General features: G+C 31.0%; 1 protein-coding gene across 1 annotated transcript in view; it reads left to right on the top strand.

Moving 5' to 3' along the window:
• The window catches only part of Dscam2 (Down syndrome cell adhesion molecule 2), a 366,238-nt gene that overhangs the window by 91,022 nt on the left and 252,889 nt on the right, over positions 1-22,327 (top strand). The window contains 1 exon segment of the mRNA XM_085960898.1: positions 2,474-2,635. Within this exon segment, the coding sequence (XP_085817024.1) occupies positions 2,474-2,635 (162 nt within the window).

Raw genomic sequence — 22,327 nt, 5'->3', positions numbered from 1 at the left:
GCAAGTATCGAAATTCTTTGACGAATATTTTTCTTTCGATATATATCCGCAACAAACATAATAACAAGTATTTTCTTAAAAAGGGGTTTTCCTTTTTCATTACGAACGTAATATTAAAATGAAAATAACTGCCTAACCCATAGGCCCTCGGGCAATGTCCTGGGCAGCCTTGATTTAGAGAAGTTATTGAATTGATGGATATTAGTGGATTTTATGTAAATTATATTAATGTTAGTTAATGTTTGTGCTAACACCGCGACTGGCGCGCTTGGAGTCATTGTCCATTATATATAATTAACGTGTTATTTAAATGTGGTAATTGAAAGGTTAGCAGTGATTCTGTTTATAGTGAATTAGTGAAAGTAGAAAAATTATTTAATAAATATAATAAAATATAAGTACTTTTCCCTATGTTTTTTTGACGAGAATTCCACTTTTCAGTCTAATTTTGATCATTAAATATGAGGATCGAATCCAACAAAATGTGAGTAATTTTTCAATTACAACAACTTAAAAAAGAGATTAGGATAAATTATTCATATCGATAAATGCATATTTTGTAGACGGTTGCTTCATAATCACCAGTTACAAACGTTGGCACAGACCATACAAGCGGCCAGTTCTTCTCAAAGTATTCAAATAATAATTATAACTGGCTTAGCGTTTCCCAGCCCCCCTTCCTACTGCCCGGTCCATCTTTTACTGCTCGGGCACTCGAAACGGGCGTGCATAAATTTTCATTTTGATAAATTTACTATTAAGCCGGCCGGTGCTTAAAATTTGGAGTCCATTAATTAGACAATCGTTGGACGCTCGGCTTTGTAACGACTCGAGCTATTAGTGGCTGTAAACGAAACTATTTTGACGACATTTTATAACGATATAATATTATTCTGGCATCGGTGTTTGGTCGTTGTCATAAAATGGAGGTATCCAACTATGATACATAAATAACCCTATCTACATAATAGGATCATATGGGCCTCCACAGAGTAGAGGACATTTTACATTCACGTAAAAACTCAAAAGTATTTGACTGATACTTCAATACTTTGTGGTATCAATACATTTTTATTCGATATGACATCCCTAGTTATATTATCATCATCAGAATATCTATATTTCAATTCATTAAAACCTTCGTGGAATTACTAAACCTATGTTATCGGGCATAATAGACGTTGAACATAGTATGTCAAGATTATCTATTATCATAATAGTAAATAGTTACATTTATTTAACAAAAGATTCTCATATTAACCATAGCATTGTATCAAAAAAAGTACCTAAATGCCTTCTGTATACCAAATATTTGGTTTGTAAGTAAACTTGATATCTAATTTCACGTTTCTATAGTGTGTATCTCGCCAAAGTGTTTTCTCACATGTATTTTATTCCATTGTTATTATCGAATTTTTAATTAACACATTTAATATGTTATAAAATAATTAAATTATATTGATAATTTGTTCGTATTGTTAAAACATTTATAGGTGTAATACAAGCAAACCTAACAATAAACGTGCACTAATAATTATAAATTATGATGCCACTGACTTATTCTACATTCAAACAACAGCTATTACATCGTTGTAGAAAAAAATTGTGGAGAAATTTGAAATAATATATAAAATATTTGAATATTAATGTTTATCTTATTTTTAATATTATTCTGACTTAACCTTGGCTGTGACTAACCCTTCACATGGAGGTGTTGAGAGGTTACGAGAAACAATAGGACTCGATTTTGTTAATCGTCATTAGAATGCAATTACGTACTTCACTAAGTAAGGGGTCGTCCTTATATGATGTAAAACTATAAGGGGGAGGGGGGTCTGATATAATGTGATGATTTGTGACGAAGGGGGATGTCACAAAATTTACAAAAAATATACAAAAAATATACTTAAAAGGATCTGAAAACACAATATTGGGATTCGAGGATTTAAGAATAATTATTAAAAAATAAAAACATTTTTTGTGTATTTTAACGTTTAAGGAAAGTATGTCAAAATGTGATGTAATATAGACAGGGGGGTAAAAATCGTGTGACGTCATAATATTATGTTGTTAATCGTTAATTTCTTCATCCGTTCACAAGCCATACGTCAAGCCTATGAGATACCAGTTAGAAGATCTGTCCATTCACAGTTAAACTTATTAAAATACAACCCGAAGATATAGGTATACATATTCAGTGATGCGTTATGTTATGTTACATGTTTTTTTTAAATTTTGTTCTTCTTGTCTAATTTTTTTCTGTACCGTTAGGTACTTTTATATTATATGATAATTATCTTTAATATATTTTAAATAAAGGTAGTTTTTTTCGAATTTTTTTCGGATGAAATAAATATATACATTTATCCCAGCGCGTAAATCGCTCTTGTATCACTGCTAGACTGTGAGTCTTTCTCCAATGATACAAATTACAATCTGAATTTTAATTGAATCATATTTGTTTTTATTTCAGTGGTTGCCCAGACATATTCTGTTGATGTAGAATCGTCGGGAGCTGCTCGGGGATGCACCGCAGTCTTAAAGTGCAGAGTCCCCGACTTCGTGAAGGACTTCATCAGAATTGTATCATGGGTCCAGGAGCCAACTACGTACATCTACCCATCGATGCAGGGGGGTAAGTAATATTTTAATAATACAAAACTATGATGTTATATATAGTCATATCTCATTAGTTATCTCCATTGGCTACCATTGTTCCCAGAAATAACGATTTTACTACTCTTGAGTGTAGTATTTTCATTGTTTATAATTAATTACTAATGATCTATAGTGGTTGATACTTTCACGGTTGTTTTTTATCGTAATAGATTTTTGGGCTTCCATCGTTTGTACTTCTTCTTCTCGAACGGTGAAGAAGCGTGTGAGTAAACACGAGAAGGCATAACGATAAACACTACACGATTTCAGCAATTGCCGAGCACTCGATGGATACAGGACACAAATTTGACTTCGAAACCAAAGTACTAGGTCAAAATAAAGGATATTTTGCACGATTGGTAAAGGAGACCATAGAAATCCATAGAAACCCTAAATATATATTATTAATAGGGATGATAAGTTACGGTCAAAAACGTCATGGCTTCCGGCACGGCAAAATTCAATATTCGATCTGGTCGTAACGATTGACACATTACTCTGAGCAACGTTTGCTCTTAGCTAATCGGATACCTATTTGCATTCTTAGAGCGACGTTTGCATTCATACACCCACACTACACTTTTACACTCTGCAACGAGGTCGAAACGTCAAGGAAAGAAGTACACACGGTGGAAACGTAAAAATCTATTACGATACTAATGATCTATTGTTAAGTTTTGACGATTTTTTATACACTTATCGAGTGTATTATTATTGATAAGGTAAGAATTTTTTCACTAATAACTTTAATTATTGTGACCCTTGACTTAATAGGTATGTGATAAGTTTTTACTTACTTTATTATATTGATTTGTTATATAAGTTAGAGTAATTAGTATTCGTTGTTAGCGTGTATTTGCCTTTTGGTGAGTGTACACAGTGCCTGAAGATGCCAACAGGTGAAACCTGGGTCGCAAAAAACGACTCAAATGTAATAGTACAAATCTTAAATCCATTCGGTCGATAGTATTAAAATTATCAATAATTGAAATGTTTGTAAAAACCCTACCGAATGGATCATTATACCTAATCAATAATATTACATTTAATATGCGTATAAATCATCAAACACTCTATAATAAATCAATGGATAACGGAACATTTAACTAATTTATATTCATTAGCTGCCGTTTTTTTATATTTCACGACAAACCTTAAACATGATTTTTATTAATTTTAATGACGTTACGGCCATTGACATTTCAGCATTAGCTTTTTTCAATTGTTCATTACTATGTTTTCGAAAAGAAAATATTCTTATTTGAAGTCCTGAATATGCTTGACGATTTTTTGTGATTATCACAAAATTGCGGAATATGGAGATTATCGAGTTTGAAACTAACTACAAGTTATATACAAGAAGTTGTACGAATATACTCGTACAAGAAGAAAGAAAGAGAGAATATAAGTTCTTAATATTATGTAAATATGAAAGTGAAATATTAAAAAATAAAAACAATTACAAATTTTATCTATTACACGCGTCTGCAGAATTGAATAATTTAAAAAAAATATATCTACCTTTATTGTTCCATCAAATAGGTTAACCGCTCGACACACAATATCATGAAACATCACATCCGTCTTTCAATGGGGTAGCATGAAAACCGCAATAATACAAATTAATGGTATCGGTGGGAATACCGATAGTAATAATTACTTGCTCCGATCATTATAATTGTCATTATTTAGTAGTATTACCAATAGAGTACTATAGGAGAATACCGTCGCTGTATATTAAAAACCTCCTATGTGGTGATTTTGACGAAAATGAGTTATTGATACCACGTGATGCGCATTTTTTCTCTATCATAATGTTATTATATCACTTGTGGAAATATCAAATAAAAAAATAAATCACCAAATAAAATCCATATTAAATTATATATTTTATATCTATATTATTTTATTTTTTTTTATTTATTTATATTATTTTATTTTATTTATTTATAATTATATATTAATTTATATAAAAATATGTGCGAGCATCCAAAATCATGCACTGTAATTAATCCTATGTGAGCGTCCACCGTAATAGATCAGTTTTAAAATAATCTTAAGTGAACACGGCATAGTTACACAATATGATTCAACGTATTCAACACAGTGCATATATAATTAATTAATCATATGTGATATAAACATGGAATAAGCTACGATTTTACCATTTAATAATAAATATATTATAAACAAAAAAAAAATTTTTTTCGACCATGTCCGATCTTAATAGGATCATATGGGCCTCCACAGAGTAGAGGTTTGTATTAACAGATTTTTTTACGAGAAATGGATGTCAGCCACTTGCTCAACCTATTAGTTCCATACCCTGACTCACACACATATTGAAAAACAATATGTGTACTTACCAGACCAGGATTCGAACCTGGGACCCACGACATGATAGTCCAACGCTTATTCGGCATTCACTTTTAATTTATAATTAGGATCAACAAAAAAGGTTAAAACATAATACAGCGACACACTAAATTTTATTTTTAGGAACAAAAAGTTGCTAGTAATAATCGCCGCTATTGAATGAAAAAATGGTTCACAGAACGTGATAAGTATTCACAGAGAAGATTATAAAAATACTTCAGAACGAATGAAAAAACAATATTATGTCCTACAACTTTTTAATAAAAAAGAATTTTAATTTTCTCCTGACGATTAGCACCTGGTTTTCTTTTACTAAAAACGCTTTAACAGATTATCTAAAGCTAAGTTTTTATTTATTTTATTCACGTAAAAAGAGTGCGAAGATAACTATAAACCTTTATAATATATTTCAATGAAATTCCGAGGAACTTCCTCGTTTGTTATCATCTTCATGATCTTACCTTTCGAGAGTTCAGATTTACTACTAATACAATCTTTCAACATGGCACCGCTATTTACACAGTATACCCCCTCTCACCAATCTCACAATATCCGTATTTGCGTCATTACCGCACAGCTAACTACTTTCCGTCATTTCATCAATATTGAATATACACGATCAATATCACACTCTAATTATTCGATTACCTACTTTAAACTTATGCCAGTATGAATAACTCTAAGCTTTCACTCACTGTGTACCTACCATGATCTAAATTTGTAAATATGTAATTTTAATTTAATGTTATTAATTATTACGATATTCGCGCGGCCTATAACGTTGTGGATCTCAGGCTCGAATCCTGGGTCTAGCAACTACACATTATTTTTCAATTTGTGTATAAGTCAGAGGATCTAACAAGTTAAGCAAGTGGTTAACATCCGTTTCTCGTCAAAACAATATATGTTAATACAATACGATCCAATATTATGATATTATTAGGATCGGGCATTATTATTACGTAAATAAATTGCTGAAATCGACTGATTGCACATGACTCTTAAATAGAGATATATAAAGAAACAGCTTTAAGCGAGATGACTCACGAATATTGATAATAATAAGTAGATATTTGTGGACGCTTTATGTTTTTCTTTGTGTCCTAATTAATGGTACCTACAGGGCAGGGCTATTTTTAAAAGTTTTTTCTCCATAATAACACGGATATCACTCAGCGGAGCAATTTCATAATTCCATTTCGATTATATACAATAATTATTAGCACAGTTAAAACGTCTTACTTTATTCGCATGGAATACATCTGAAAACAAATAAGACGTGTTAACTGTGTTATTCAACGACATTTGACAGATCGCGGTTAATGCGGTTTTGGGTGGCCGTATTAAAAATATGTCACGCCTGATAGTTCCCAATACGACAACTTACCTAGATGATTAACTGCACAAATACGACATAAAATATTTATCACTTTTTTGTTGATTTTGGAGTTGATTGAAATGCAGGTGTAATTTGTTGGATAACAATATTTTTCACATTATATTGCAATTAAAAAGAATAACATAACTACATAGATATAGCAATCAACAAAAAAATATTTAAATTTGTACATTTTATTTTAACAAACTATCTAGAACGGCTGGGTTCGAACCCGTGGTTCGGCATGTTGTGCTTCGTAGTGTGTGTTTATTCCAATAGGTTGGGCGATTTTCCAACAACAATTCGTTGTAAACCAAATATCGTCAATACAACTTCCACTTCAGGACCATACGCTCCATATAGAAGTAAACATAGTTGAAATAACAATGTGCAAAAAAGTATTGTTGATCCCGGACATGCCCGACCTGTGTATATCGTGCACAAACAGTGAAGAAATGCGATACGGCTATGACGTGATTTTGGAGAAATCTAAAGCACGAACCAAATTGAGGTGCTTGTCATGTAACTGTCACGCTGTCGGGGCGACAAATTTTGTCTACGGTTTCGTCATTTTGCAGGATATTTTGAACCATCACCATCTCCGTAAATTCACTGATGAAGAGTGCCAACTATAATGTATTAGTAATTTGAATTGTTAATAATTATTCATGCTCATTTCAATAAATTTTAACAGTTTCTACGTGTGCGTACGTTAAAATGACCGACATGACATCCATATATAATATTTTGAACAGAACCCAAACTGCAGACCATAGATAATAGTCAATATTTTTATGGAAAATACATAGTGCCAACCACTAAAAACAAGAAAACGTGGATTTTTACATGACATTCGAAAAGTGTAGGCATGTGGAATATGATAAAAACGTTCAAAACTCCATGCAGGTGCCAATTCAGTGCAGTTCAACGTGAGGTGACCTCATTGTTGTTTTACTGAACTGAAAATGTTCGTTTAAAGATTCAAAATGTGCTACGGGATGGGAGCATCGGTCTGGTAACATTTTAAACACCAAGAACAATGACATTACACACTTTTTCCCTAAGCCGGCTTTAAAGTTTTCAATATACTGCTGGATTTTTGAAATTCACTGCCTTTGATTGTATAGTAAATTTTAAATATTTGAAGTTATTTTTAGATGGTCGTGAAAAATAAGTCCATATGTACATCCAATCGAAATAAGATTTTTTTTCAATAATAAAAATACAATTTCCATGAATACATAGGTACATCATGCGTATAACACTTTTTTTAAGCAAGAAAGAGAAACAAGCATACAAATGAAGAAGTTATATTTATGTTGACATGTTGAGTTTGAAATTAAAATAATAATTAAACAGTAGGCACCTACATTTTTGTCGACCATGTCGGATTCACAAAATTTCATATGGACCCCAAGAAGTGGAGGTTTGTATTAACGGATTTTTGTTTTCACGAGAAATGGATGTTAGCCATTTGCTCAACCTATTATATCCATACTCTGATTCCAAACACACATTAAAAAATAATATATGTTTTTGCGAGAGCCAGAATTCGAACCTAGGAACCACAACATTATAAGCCAATGCGTAAGCCGCTCTACCATCGTGCGCACCCACATATTATATCAATATGATATAATGGATAATTTTTATCCTATTTTATCATTTTAGGTTAATTATGAAATGAATAATTTGGATTCCAGTATTTTAATAATTATTATTGAAAATTGAATGCCTTCTATCTATAAATGCTAATATAATACTCAATGGATATCTTATTATCTCATGGTTTTAAATAAATCTAAAATTATCATTGAATTAGTTGTATGTTAGCAATAGCGTATTCGTAGTGTACGCGACTGGTATTCGCGAGATTAGAATGTGCATGGCGCCTGTATTTATATTTCATTTGTAATGTATAAAAACTTTATAGTTACTTAATATTATAAATTAACGTGGTAGGTACACATCATTGGCGTATTGGCAGTATAAGCGACTGGTAATCTTTAGAGTCAAAGTGCGAATTCGTTTTCCGCCTAAAAAAATATGTCATTTTGTAAATATATGTGAACAAAAAACGTGTAGTCGACGTTAAAAATTTACCCGCTTTCGTATCGATTAGATTCGTTACTTACGCTGTCTGGAATATTTTTGATGAGAAAAATGTGCAACACTGGTCTACTGGTTTTGTGTTTGTGCTGTTTGCTATCAGTGAATGAATGAATCGTTGATCGATCTTAGTATTGAATCCAAGGTTTAGATTGATGGATCATTTGTCCGAATCACTACCAACTTAGATATAGCGACGTAGATTAGATAGAGAATAGCATTTTCAGAGTCGTTCGATTTGTCTTAATATATCAGTGTTGAGATTTACATAAAAATCGAAGGGCTCCAAAGTCTAAATGAAATTATTCACAAATTTGAAAAAGGACGGAAGATGGAATCGGTTAGTACGTAAGGGAGACAAGTGAATCGAATTTATATGAGAAAGTTTTTTTGACAGAGCATTTATGTAGGTACCAAGTCGAATTAGTTTTTGTATACCAATGACAGGAAAATGGATTGGGCTCGGATTTATTTATTCCATCTCGCATTGGATTGCCTAAAGTTTTTTTTTTGCGTTTTCAAATCATGCACGAAAAATATAATGCTATTCGCACGGGGTGATTGTTGCAAATATTTTATTTACACCACCAAAAACAATCTGTCAACATAGACAAAGCTTAAATATAATATTACGATAATAAATCTGAAGGTTAAGTTGACAAAAAATGTCTCTAAATTAGCTACAAATCATTTCGTATTCCTTATAAGTAACTCCATAATATAAGAGCGGAATGCACAATCTAAGATTTCGTTCCTAAGGATAAGTCGCCGAAAAGCATGACTTAACTATAGACAATCCTGAGTATAGAGTTAAGGAATCCTTAACCATAGACTACTTTTGTTATGAACACGCCCCCTTCTGTATTACCATTTACCACTGACAGCTGCTGTCAAAATAAATTCGCATGTCTATAACACAGTCCATACACTCAAATTCATTTAACAATGTATCTCAATATGGATATTGATAGTGTTAATTCGTTTGGCATGTACTTGCAGACATTATTTTATTTTTATACGCCAGCCCGCAGAAATACAAAATACCAGATGAAGAATGACACTTGATGCTAGTGTTACCATGTTAAAAAAAAATCTTGTGGTGCCTGTGGAATCACGTATAATGACTTATAACGGAAACATAAGAGTATTATAATTTAATATTAATATGTATGTATAGTTATTGCATTTATAAAATGCAGTTGTCATATTTTTGTCATCGTTTAACAATTATAAAATAATTTACCTAATTTACCTAACGAGAATTTTTAAATATGGTATTATTTTCAATAAAAATGATCTTAACTAAGGACAGTGTTTCTGCATAGTGTTTTCTGCTAAGGAAATTTTAGTTATGACAAATGTTTCTGCATTCCGCTCTTAGCGTACAGCAACCAGTATTGCCATGGCGGCTCTCGTGGTGCAGTGGGTAAGGCGCTGGCCTTCCACCCGAGAGTTCTGGGTTCGATTCCCGGTCATGACAAAAACATTTATGTGTTTTTCTCGAAGCCTGGGTGTTTGTGATTGTTCAAAATTACTAACAACCACCTTGTACGATAAAGCAAGGACATGGTTATTAATAATTCTAAAAAAAAAAACAGTATTGTCAACTGTCGTTAACAAAAATATGTCATACGTGATACGAAAACAATCTGTTTGGCAAGAAAAACGCTAGATTTTGTGAAAATAAAATTTCAATACTTACCTTTTTTGCCTATCTTGTTGATCTGAACTTTCAGTAAAGCAGCACTGTCAGAATGCAAGAAAAAACCTGCATTTAGTGTTAAGTGAGTTTAGTCGTGAGTTCTAGACATTCCGCATCGGGTTGAATGTTACTCCATCAATTCTAATTTTTATAGAAGGATCCATAATCATTTGAAGCACACGTACAACAAAACATCAAAATAATGTGGCTGGATCAAATTCACGTATTGTTTTTTAAAATGTGGTTCCAGCCTGTGAACCTAATATTATTCTGAAAGGATAACTGACAGCCATTTTGTATATTTGAATTAGACGTCCACAATATTCAAATAATCAAATCCGATTCTAAAACAATCCAATAAATAAGTAAGTAGGTACCTATACTGCGGATGTTCATATAATATATTTTATAAATATAAAATATATAGTTATTTTACACGAGATAGATAGAGTTATAACTAACTTATTATAATCTAAGCAACTAACAAACTACTCGCAAAGTTGGTTGTTTAAATTTGTCAGGCACCTCTTTTGAGTTAAAGTTTTTTTTTGTGAGAATTGGTGACAGATACTAGGGCTTACCAGGGCGTTTCTTCGGCTTTATAACATAAAGAGATAAATTTATATATTATCCTATATATCTATTTGACGCGACATGTTACCTAATGTGACATATTATTTAGATACTATCAGTGAATTTAAATATTTATGTACGTATAGGTATAGTAAAAGTTGAAATAGATACAATTTTAAAACATATTCTAATGGAACTAAGTTTTGTACTATTCCATTTGAGTCTCAAATGGAATAATACAAAACTTAAATCCATTATAATTTAAATTCAAATTCCATCAATTATCTTTGGTCGATAGTATTAATATCTTAATAATATAACTATAGTAATATAATATGACCTATGGTAACCTAAAATATGGTTGAATGATAATCGCCCTTATCCATAAAACTAACCCTTGTCGGAAAAATGTATTCCCTTACTTATGGCTGCAAAATTTTAAAAACAAAGAGCCCTTACCAACATCCCTGTTTATAGTGTTCATCGGGTGTGGTCATACAAATTTTATTATATCGTAAACAGATAAATTAATATAGAATATAAATGTGATTAAAAATTAATTCTACATACGAACGATATTTGCAATGATGTGTTCATATAATTATAGCATTCCTGACCTATTCTGTTAGAGCATCTGTAGCTGCATTACTATCATCTAATATAATATAACGGTAATTATTAGGTACATATCTCAGTTTATCCCCTTATAACATTGTTATTCTATTATTATTATGTATCACTTCCATTTTTATATATTTTATGCCGTCGGAAAATGAGCACTACCTACATTACAGTATGGTTCAGTATTTCAATTTTTCGTTAATGTTTTTTACGTATTATGTTTACATGATCATTTTAATATTGAGATTTTGTATGCGAGAGTGAATCCTAATTTAAGAATTTTTGTCGGTAGTATCATAATCACTAAAATATGTATTAATAAAAAGTGTTTGCTATATTTTAAATGATAGAGTTAAGTGATTTGACCAATTTTGACTACTTACATATTATGCAGCTATCACAGTTGTTTTAAAATATATTATATACCTAAGCTGTTTTTAAAGAATTTTTTTATCTGCCATTGCATCGTACTTTCACAGAATTTTGATTGTCTACGTATAATTCCATTGTTAGTATTTTGATAATTAGTTATTTAATAGTACAAAACATACTAGCCTCAGGTATTTGGACCCGTGATTTTCTCACAAAAAAACTGGAAATCCCATGCCGCTATTAGGATCTGATATAATCTTCAACACTACAATCCAATATTTGTATTCTACACCTTCGGTTATTCGCTTTTTCTTCAATAAGCTTTCGCCTATAGCCTTACTGCGGAATACGCACTAGTGACTAGAACCTTACTTCTATGCTGTAACTGGGTGACGGGAAGATATTGCGTACATCTACAAATACATTTGGCATTAAAAAAATACATTTGTTCATCTGACAGTAGAACTAAAAATTGACAGGAAACAAAATTACAAAACCAGTAACATAAAAAGTCACAGCAAAACTGGAAAATCCGCAATCCATGTAATAATCTCGGGTTGGGCTCGGTGTTTGGCTGAAACTCTTTCGGGGAAAGCATGCAAGTTGCAGAACTTTACGATGTGCGTCGTGGTATAAATAAATCTCACTATACTTGCAAAGTGACGACTCGTTCAAGCCCTAATTGGACATAGTTATGCAGAAAGTAGCCAGTCCACAAAAAATAAAAAAATGAGATATGATATAGATCAGATGCGAAAAGGTTTTCTCTACGTTCTGCTGAAAATAGCCAAGCCGCAAAAAAATATTCTTGAAATAAAATACTATTCACAATTTTACATACATTTTTAATATCATGTTGTTGCTAAAGTGCCATTATCTCATCTCGACATTATTGTGGACTGGCTACATTCTACATAACTACGTTCATTTATACATCATAGTATAAGTACCTAATCTGAAAAGCTCAAACCAATAATTTAAGGGAATAATAATTCGTATTATGTACTCACCTACTGATGTACATATCCATTAATATTAATATGTTTTTTTCACTGCTATTTTGCATCGAAAATACGTGATGAAATAAAATAACAAACACTTGATTAAGTACATAAGTATGTTATTTATTTTATTTTGTTTTCTGTTATATTTCGACAATTTCATTTAATTAAGTATAGACACATATATGAAATAATTAGTCATATATTGTAGATTTTATATTTATAATTATTCTACATTTCTAATCTTATACTATAACAGCATTATCATCACTCCGGATTAGGGAATCCAATCCCGAGATCCCAAACAATTTTCGATACTTATGAATCCCGGGATTAGTAAACATAATCCCGAAACCTTCGGGATTGATTTTTTTATCAATCAAAATCAATTATGTCTACAAAATTATTTTGTGAAGTGTATGAACCTGCACATGTCACAGGGGGAATCGCCGTATGCTCACGGATAATAAATAACAATTTTTTGTTATCATACACAATCGTAAGAACATCAGAAAAATAATAAATTCATTCATTTTCATCTAAACGCCACGCTACTGACGTTCTGGCACGTCAACGGCATCTAACCTCCAGTGCCCCGGAGGTGCAGGCAGCTGCTTGTTTTTACGCCGAATTTTATGAATGTTAACTTTTCTTAAATAAATAAAGAAAATAAAAAAAAGTTTTACTTTCACATTATTATCTAAATATATTAAAATATTATTTACTCCATTAAACCCATGTATTTCCGAGATTGAACGTACACAATATTAACATTAAATGTCGTAAGTACTATAAATTATGACCGAATTTATCGATGTTATTTGTATAAATAAAAAAAAATAATAATATTAACTATTTATCGAAAAAAACGCCAATCCTGGGATCGTTAAATAATTGTAATCCCGAAATTCCGGGATCAAAATTTTGGCTCGGGATTGGATTCCCTACTCCGGATCAATGCATCGCTGGATGAAAGCCTCTCTAAGCCGATTATATTTTTCTTGGTACTGTGCTTTTCACTGCCAAAACATAACGATCTTAGCTCGTCAATCTAACACTAGCGGATTTTAGGTCTAACATATTAAACGTCTTAGGTACCATCGGATGACAATATTTATCCAGGAATAATTTATTTATCTTGCAGAGTTACATTTCAAGTTTTTAGTAAACCCCGTTGGGCGTTACAGCCAGCTTGTAAGCACCTCTACAAACTACGCTATACAAATCACTGTTATATTGCAGAATATTGCTATTTCATAATTGAACAATAGTATTTACAAAATATAATATATTTTATAATAATATTTTTATTATATATTCATACGATTTTACTGGGAAAATAAAGATCCTCATAATATATAATCACGTCATGTTCACTGTTTGATAAATGAACGCTTTCTTCGTGAAGATTAAGCCTGTTGGCATGTGGGTTATCTTTAGTCGTATAGTATTTTAGGCATTCAATGTTTTTTTAGGGTTTTTATAAGATTGAATGTTATAAAAACATCTTTTATAGTATTACATATGAAAATTACTGACCATTCATCATTCAAAATTACTAGACATAAATAATGATGAAAGCAATCTTTAGTCAAGAGTCAATTTTCATCCCTTTCAAAATATCTGAAGAGAACTCTCATTTTTGAATAGAGAAGACGTATTATGAAGTTTTGTAGTTTAATTTGGATATACATACAAAGTTGTTATATTAAAGTTACCTACTTTTTAATATTTTTAATGTTATAATGTTTTTAATAATATAAAATCAAATTAGAATATAATATATAAGGTCTAATGGATTTACACTTATATAGATTTATACGTAAGGATCCCAAAAATATCAAAATGTACCTATTATATATTTTTTTAATAAAGCTATGTACCTATTCTTTATTTTTATTCGAAAACCCACTTCACAATAAATTTTTAAATCTAATAATTTTATCATTTCAAACATAAAGTGATCTCGCGTTTGTAGTTTTATTTAATAGCAATCTAGGAAATAATAATTTATTTTTTATGTTCCGGACTCCTTGCCAAGTTTAGTGTGTAGCCATGGGCTACTATATACCTTTTTGCCAAATAGTATTAACGGTTTCTAAAAGGAATAATTTATAATGAATATTTTTTGTACTTTGCAAGAATCTTGATACGTCTTATACATAAGATAAGTGTATATAAGTGTAACCCAACCTTTTTGAATCTAAGAGCTTCTTTGACCCACGGTTAATCTCAGCAACATAAAAGATAGGAAATAAATGTTGTGGTTATGAAAAGTAATTTGATATTGAACTGTGTACACATTAAATTATTATTCAAATAAATCAGTTCCCCATACAAATTCATACAAATTATTGAAATTAATTTTTATCAAAACCAAGTGAAATACGATTTCTAATAAATATATTTACAGAATACTAGTTAGTTATTCTAGATATACCGTTTGGACACCACTGTCTTAGTATGTAATCCGTTATTAGAATCATTATTGGCTCAACAATTCTTGCCGGTTCTTGGTCTCATCAAGAAATTTTCTCCGTTCTGTAAAATCCATTATTGCCGTGTCTATACATTATAATATGTCAACTAATTATTACCAACTGACTCAAAGTAGTTCCAAATTTAAATTCCGTTACAGAATGCAACTTCACAACTCCTTCATATATTTCAAATAATTAACAATAACATATTTTGATACATTAGATAATATTTCTTTAAGCTATGTATTATAACATAATACCCCGTTTACTCGGGTATGGATTTACTGCTGACAGTAAGTACGTATCGTACGTACGCCATAACAAGAAAATGCATGTGTAAACACGTACATACTCGTATTATCGTACAAGTTGCAAGATTACATGCATGTATCAAAAAGGTTTAGAAGCTTCTTAATTTTCACGCAATAATTGGTATGTAGAGGATTGAATCTGCCGGAAGATATACGAACTATACCGCAAAGAATATTTTGACGTCTATCGATTATCTACGAACCTGTCCGAACCTGTCTGAATCTGTCAAAATAAATAGCGCCATACGATGACAACATTACGCTTGAAGAATGACATTGGAGAGACAGTCAGCACATTTACGTGTAAAAAGTTATAATCGCGATAGTTTAAAATAAACACTACTGGTGCATGTAAATCTATTCACTTGTACAGGCGTTATAATACTATTTTTAATATTAGCGATAATTTACTAATGTTTTACCAATCAAAGTGGTTTATTTAGCTATATTATATTTAATTTGATTTTGGCATTCTTTTTTTATTTCCTTGTAAATTAACTGGCTATTACATTTTACCGTTAAATTTCAAGACGTTCACAACATGTCGTTGTACAACTCGGTATGCACGTAGGGTCTAAGGTCATCATAAAAACTATCATTCCTTTGTAACCTTTGTATACTTTGATACTTTGGTATTGATACTTTCTTTCAATACGATACAAATACCAGGTATTGATTTGACCTTACTTAATACTGAAGTAGAAGACACTTTTAATAATATTCGAAATAATCTAAAATATACTCTGCCTAACGGCAAAATATACTTGAGTAAGATATTATATTTTAATTACCACCTACTGGGGCTCAGTTGTGTATTGTGATCAACAAATTTATTTCTAAGTCTATATTGTAGTGTGGACATCAGTCGTACGACGTTTCCCCACTCATATTCCCCAATAAGCTTATCCGGTGACAAATCGACTCTCCAATTTCTGGCAACATTAAGCACACTTATCTGGCGGAGTTCAGGTCCGGTTGGACTTTCCCTACCCCCCTCAACTCCGCCGCCTTTCCCCGACAACCGTTAGACACCCCTCGGCCCCTTCTTAATATCCCCCACACCGATCGACAACTATCTTTGTACAACGGATACTTTAAAAATGTAAAAAGTATATAATTTCATGATAAATAATTAAAAAAATCGGTGTGTGTACTTATGTACGCGCGTTAAAAGTTATACTTCTTTGGCGTAACAAAACTTGTGAAAACCTAGATTCTTCGACTAGCTCTGGTGTGGTGATAAAGAATCAGGTTTACAAAATAAATAAAAGTGTTTCTTTGGTATATCGAACTATCAAAATTAATTGTTTTTCTTATTGGTAAGAAGTTAAAATGGAGTGCCGCTGGTTTAAAATTCTCTTGTTGTTTCATTCCATATTCATTAATATTATTTACTATTACTATTTTAATTATCTTGTTAAATTACACCTCAGAATAAGGGCCGGTTATTGGAGCTCCGCTGGTTTAAAATTATTTTATTGCTTCATTCCATAATTATTAATATTATTTAATATTACAATTTTAATTATCTTGTTAAATTACACAGTCAGAAAAAGGCCTCTTATTTAAGCGCCGCTGGTTTAAAATTATTTTATTGCTAATTTTATTGAAATATATATTAATAATAAAATAAAACACATTAGTACTAATATAAAATATAAATAATGTAATTATTATTGCGTTAGAGAAATACTTTAATAATTTCATAACTTATTTCCAGTTGTGAAACTCGCAGTTATTATATTATACTGTATAACCGTCACTATTTAAGTGCCATACCGTGGCGCAAAGGTAGTTCGTTCGGCTGATAACCGAACAACCGTTGGTTCGAATCCACTCGAGCGCATTTTTTTTTTCGTGTGAAAAAAATAAATTATGTGTTACATCGGCGCGCGCAACTTTATCACACGACAAAAATACACTCTCTGATCTGATTTACCAAACCCGCGAAAAGAAATATAACTTCAAAAATTGTGGCGAAAATGACTTACACAAAAAACCAAATAATTTCCTAAAAAATACTACTAGAAATCATGAATAATTAAGGTATTTGTAATGTGGTAGCAAAGAAAATTCTTTAGATTGATAATATGACTAAATTTAACATTCTCAAATGAAGCAAACCATCCCAAAAACTTCAGTGCGGTATTAATTAAACTAGAAAGTTACAAGTGCTTTGGCCATACTATAAGAGGTCAAAATTATATTATTTACACAACTCATTATTCAATGACATATTAGAAATAGAAACAGCTTACGTGGAAGAGGACGACAGGCGCCACATTTAGTAGCTTAACTACATATTATTATGTGAATAGTATGAATATAGCTTCACTGGACTCAGTAACATACGACAAAAGATGAAGATCGTCGTGGGAATAGAAAACCTCCGATTTAAAATTGCACAATAATAGTTATAACTAATACGAAAATACTCTTAATTCTATATTGACTTACGACTTGTAATGCTGAGTCTAATAAAAAAAAGATGAAGAAAAGATGAATAGGTCTATTTGAAAGAGTCTCAAAACCGTATGTGAAAGGACCACTTTTACAATAAAAAACTACCACGAATTATGCATTTGTGAAAATGGAACAATTCCGTTAATTGCATACTACATGCAGATAAAGGACGCACATTCAGTTTTAACCCTCACAGTGGCAAAGACAGTACACTAAACGCTTGTTTAAAGCTTCTCGTGACTTTAATAAATACGAGAATTGATTAAATATAATAATAAAATGTAATTATTAAAACAAAATTCATCCAGATATGCTTATGTAACTACAACTGTCACAGCTGAGGATCATGACCCTTTGAAATGCAATCAAATTCAGAGCATATATGACTTGACCATCCCTCATGGTAATTTGCTTCTCTTACTTGATATAAAGTTATTTCCAGGTCAATCTAGCGCATTCACATTTTCCCTTTATTTTTCCTTCACTGAAAGTTACCCAAAACTACCAGTCTCACCATATTATATGTGTCGCTACATTTCAAAATCAGCCAAGTCCACCTTTATTATTTACGGTATTTTTGACTTTTTTGTGAATTCCGGAAGAACTACTGCTTTCTAACATTTCTGCATTATCAAAATGTTGAATTTGTTAATTTTAAATATTCTGTACTCGAAATAATATAAACTTTCACCCTTGTGACTCTGTATTTGAGAAAACAAAAAGCTATTTTTCTCCTATTCATCTATTATGGACTTGGCTGATTTTGAAGTCTAGCGACACATATGGTCCGCGCTTGATAATATCTATGCCCAAAAAACTGCAGAATTCATCCTATATTGGCGAGAGCTATTTTTATTTTCCGTAATGATTGACTGGTTCGTCGTGTGCCTTCCCTTTAGGTTCCATGACTTGATACCGTACAAACATATGAATAATAATTGTATTTACGCAAGCATTATTTTCGTGGCAATTTAAATTCCTTGATCCTTCTATATAGTGCTAAGCTGTGTCATCACATTTTCCGTAATCTGTGTGCGTACGCCGTCTTTCTAACTTAATTTAAATATTCCGTCAAAATTCAGAATGATCTAAAAAAAACTTAAGAATAGCTAAATATCAACCGTTAATTAGCCACATATTTTTTCAGACTAATACGCGGCGTAAATTTGAACTCTGCCATTCTTGGTGGTGTTGGCATGAGTGTCTCTGATAATTACCTTAGGAACCGAGGATATCCGTTGTTTGTTCTCCCACGGTGCAGAACTAACCTGCCATTAGTAATGCCAATTAGAAGGGCAATAACCATGTTTAATGAAATCGTTTCGGATATTGATATATTCCACTTACGTGAGGGTGAATTTCGGTGGACGTTGTTTTATAAGTTTTTAAGATAGGGTCTATCAAAGTTCACTCTGTGTGTATCCATCTATTTTTATTTTGTTATTTTTGTTATTAAAATTTATTTCTTTTCTTATTTTATTTCTTATTTTATCACTTATTGTATTATTAACTCACACTTCTCTGTATTTTTTTTAATTATTAACACTTATTTTATGTCATGTCATGAACGCTTTGAATTTATAATTTGTTATGTTCATTATGTAAAAATAAATAAATTTGATTTGATTTACCGATACTAGTTTATGAATAGGAAATCGAGTACGATTAATATACGACTTAATCGAGTTATCAATTAGAATGAATTTGTCACCCGCTACTGTGTTCTTTTCCCAATGAGCACTTTTTACCACCGGGTACTGATGATAGAAACAATACATGAAAGTAGCCTAACAATGGTATTTATTATCTTGTCATACATTTCTCATCATCCAAACAAAGTTTTCACTTAGCACTTATGCAAAGCGCTACGTTTAACCCCGTCACCGCCCCAATAAGCGCGCCATATGTAAATTGGCAACCCGGCAGCTGATGAAGCAATTTGCGTTCGCTCTTCGTCTGGCATGTAGGCTCGTAAACCTACAGTTAACCACCTCTGCCTCGCTTGACAATAAATTTTAATAGTTTTCACTACACTCGGTAGATGGTGCTGCCTCACGACTACACTCGACACTTACCCCAGACTACGTTCCGGACCGAATTCGTACGGAAAGTTGCATTGTCGAGTTTATCTACCTCCTTAAATATAGGATGCATCTTGGATTAAAAATTATATAATATATCAATACCAGTGACGTACAGTTCATAATATATACTGTGAATATGGGACATACTTTAATTATTCTAAGATAAAACTAAAAAATATTTTTTAAAACTTGTTCTTATAGTGTTGTAAATTTGTACAAAATTTCTCTTTTCGTTTTAAAAACCTTTTTAAGCATAATTTCCATGCCAATAGTATTTTTCAATAACCATTGAAATAAACAAACAGTTCAAGAATGAATCAAATCAAACATTGCCACATAGAATTCAAACAATAGTTAATCCAAAAATGTTGAATTTTCTTATAAATTTAGAAAGTGTTTATTTATTTTCTATGTTGCAAATATTAAAATAACATTTTTTTCAATATCATTGGAGTAATCAAATTCATATTGATTACAAATGTATGCTTGTAAGATCTTTTTATGCATTGAAAAATGAACTATTATTCTTTAGACTAACAATTATAAAAAATGAAAATAACAGTTAGTAGGTAGGCTGGCTCATCACTACGGCATTAAAATTAAAACAGGCAGTTATCGTATGCTTTAAAGCAAACGGCTTTAAGCTAAAACCATACCAATAACATACTAATATAAATAATATATAAATATTAATCCCTCTAGTTATGTAATACTATACTATAATAGTATAATATAAATTACATAAGATGCGGGTAACTTTCGACCTTTTTCAACTTTTAATTTATCGACAGCATAAAAATATATTATTTATAAATAAATTGTTTCAATATTATTAAATTTAATTATTGCCAAAAAGTATTCAAATATCATAATGTGAGGACACTCTGTATAACTGAAATTGTTAATGGGTACGGTACAATGTAGCATATTTCTCTGCGGAATATAACATATAATATAATATTATATCATGTTGTGGAGAACATCTCTCTGGCATTATATCATGGTTTTTTATGACATAAAAATAAATGATTCGATTTGACTGACTTAAATGAGTTTAAAGTAAATAATATAAATTCCCATATAAATATAAATGAAACGCATACCGGAATTCACATTTTCTAGGATATTAAAAATGTAGTGTTGGTGTGTTTCTCATTTAGCAAATGAGTCCACGTGAAATATCACGTGGGATTTTACTAATGGCAAAAGGTGGAGGTAGGCTGTGAAAATCCAAACAATAGTGCAAACTTATCTTTATCAGATAAACGTACTAAGACATAATTATTGATAATAGTCAAAAAATATTCGTCTATCTATAAAATATCTAAAATTGTGCCATTAAATCATATATCATTTTATATATTTTATAAATAGAAGAATATTACAATCAATTATGGTTTGGTTTAGGCAGGGGTCAATGAATTTTAAAAAACGAACCATCACCTAATTCTTAATTCTGTATTCTTAATTCAATGAAAACTAATAACTATGATTGAAAAAGTGAGCACATTTTTTGTGGAATCGCCAATAACATACCTAAATTATTATGGTTTTATAAATTTTATATTACATTTTGCACCTCTTGAGTATCAATGGGATTTTTTGCAGCGATAGTATTTTCTCCGAGTTGCTTGACCTGCCTTTTTTCCATTTAAAGTTTTTAGAAAAATCAGCGTTGTTTTGTACACAATATGTTAGCTAAAATTTTCCAATCAAAATGAAATAATATTTGTATTCATTTTTTTCATCGTCAAAATCATTTGTTTTTAGTTTTTGTTTTTTCGTGTTTTCGGGAATGAAAATACTAATTCTAAAATATCTTGCAATTAAAAATTCTGGAGGGGGTTGAATCCTGTAGTATGTTTAACTATACATTATTTATATTTCATTATACATTAATGAATTATTAGGATATGTACAGTGTTCATTATGTGAAAGTGCCAGATCAATGAAAAATATCATTAAGTATATACTTATTTTTATTAGATTATATACTTTATCTGAATTTTATCAGTTAATAGACATGCGTTTTTTTTTGAGAGAGATAGTAAACTTATTTTTTTTTATAAATACAAAAAATATTAAAATGACGTCCGTAACTTTTTATTGTTTTCTTTTTTCTTATGGCGCTTGGCTTTTATTTGGGTATGCGGCCATAAAAGCCGTTCATGTGTACTTACATAAATACGCAACTTTAGG

Source organism: Rhyacophila brunnea, unplaced genomic scaffold, assembly GCF_057557595.1.
Source record: "Rhyacophila brunnea isolate RB1 unplaced genomic scaffold, BYU_Rbru_1.0 scaffold_1, whole genome shotgun sequence".
Classification (NCBI taxonomy): Eukaryota; Metazoa; Arthropoda; class Insecta; order Trichoptera; family Rhyacophilidae; genus Rhyacophila; species Rhyacophila brunnea.
The sequence above is the reverse complement of the archived record's forward strand: the minus strand, read 5'-3'. Positions and strand labels throughout refer to the sequence as shown.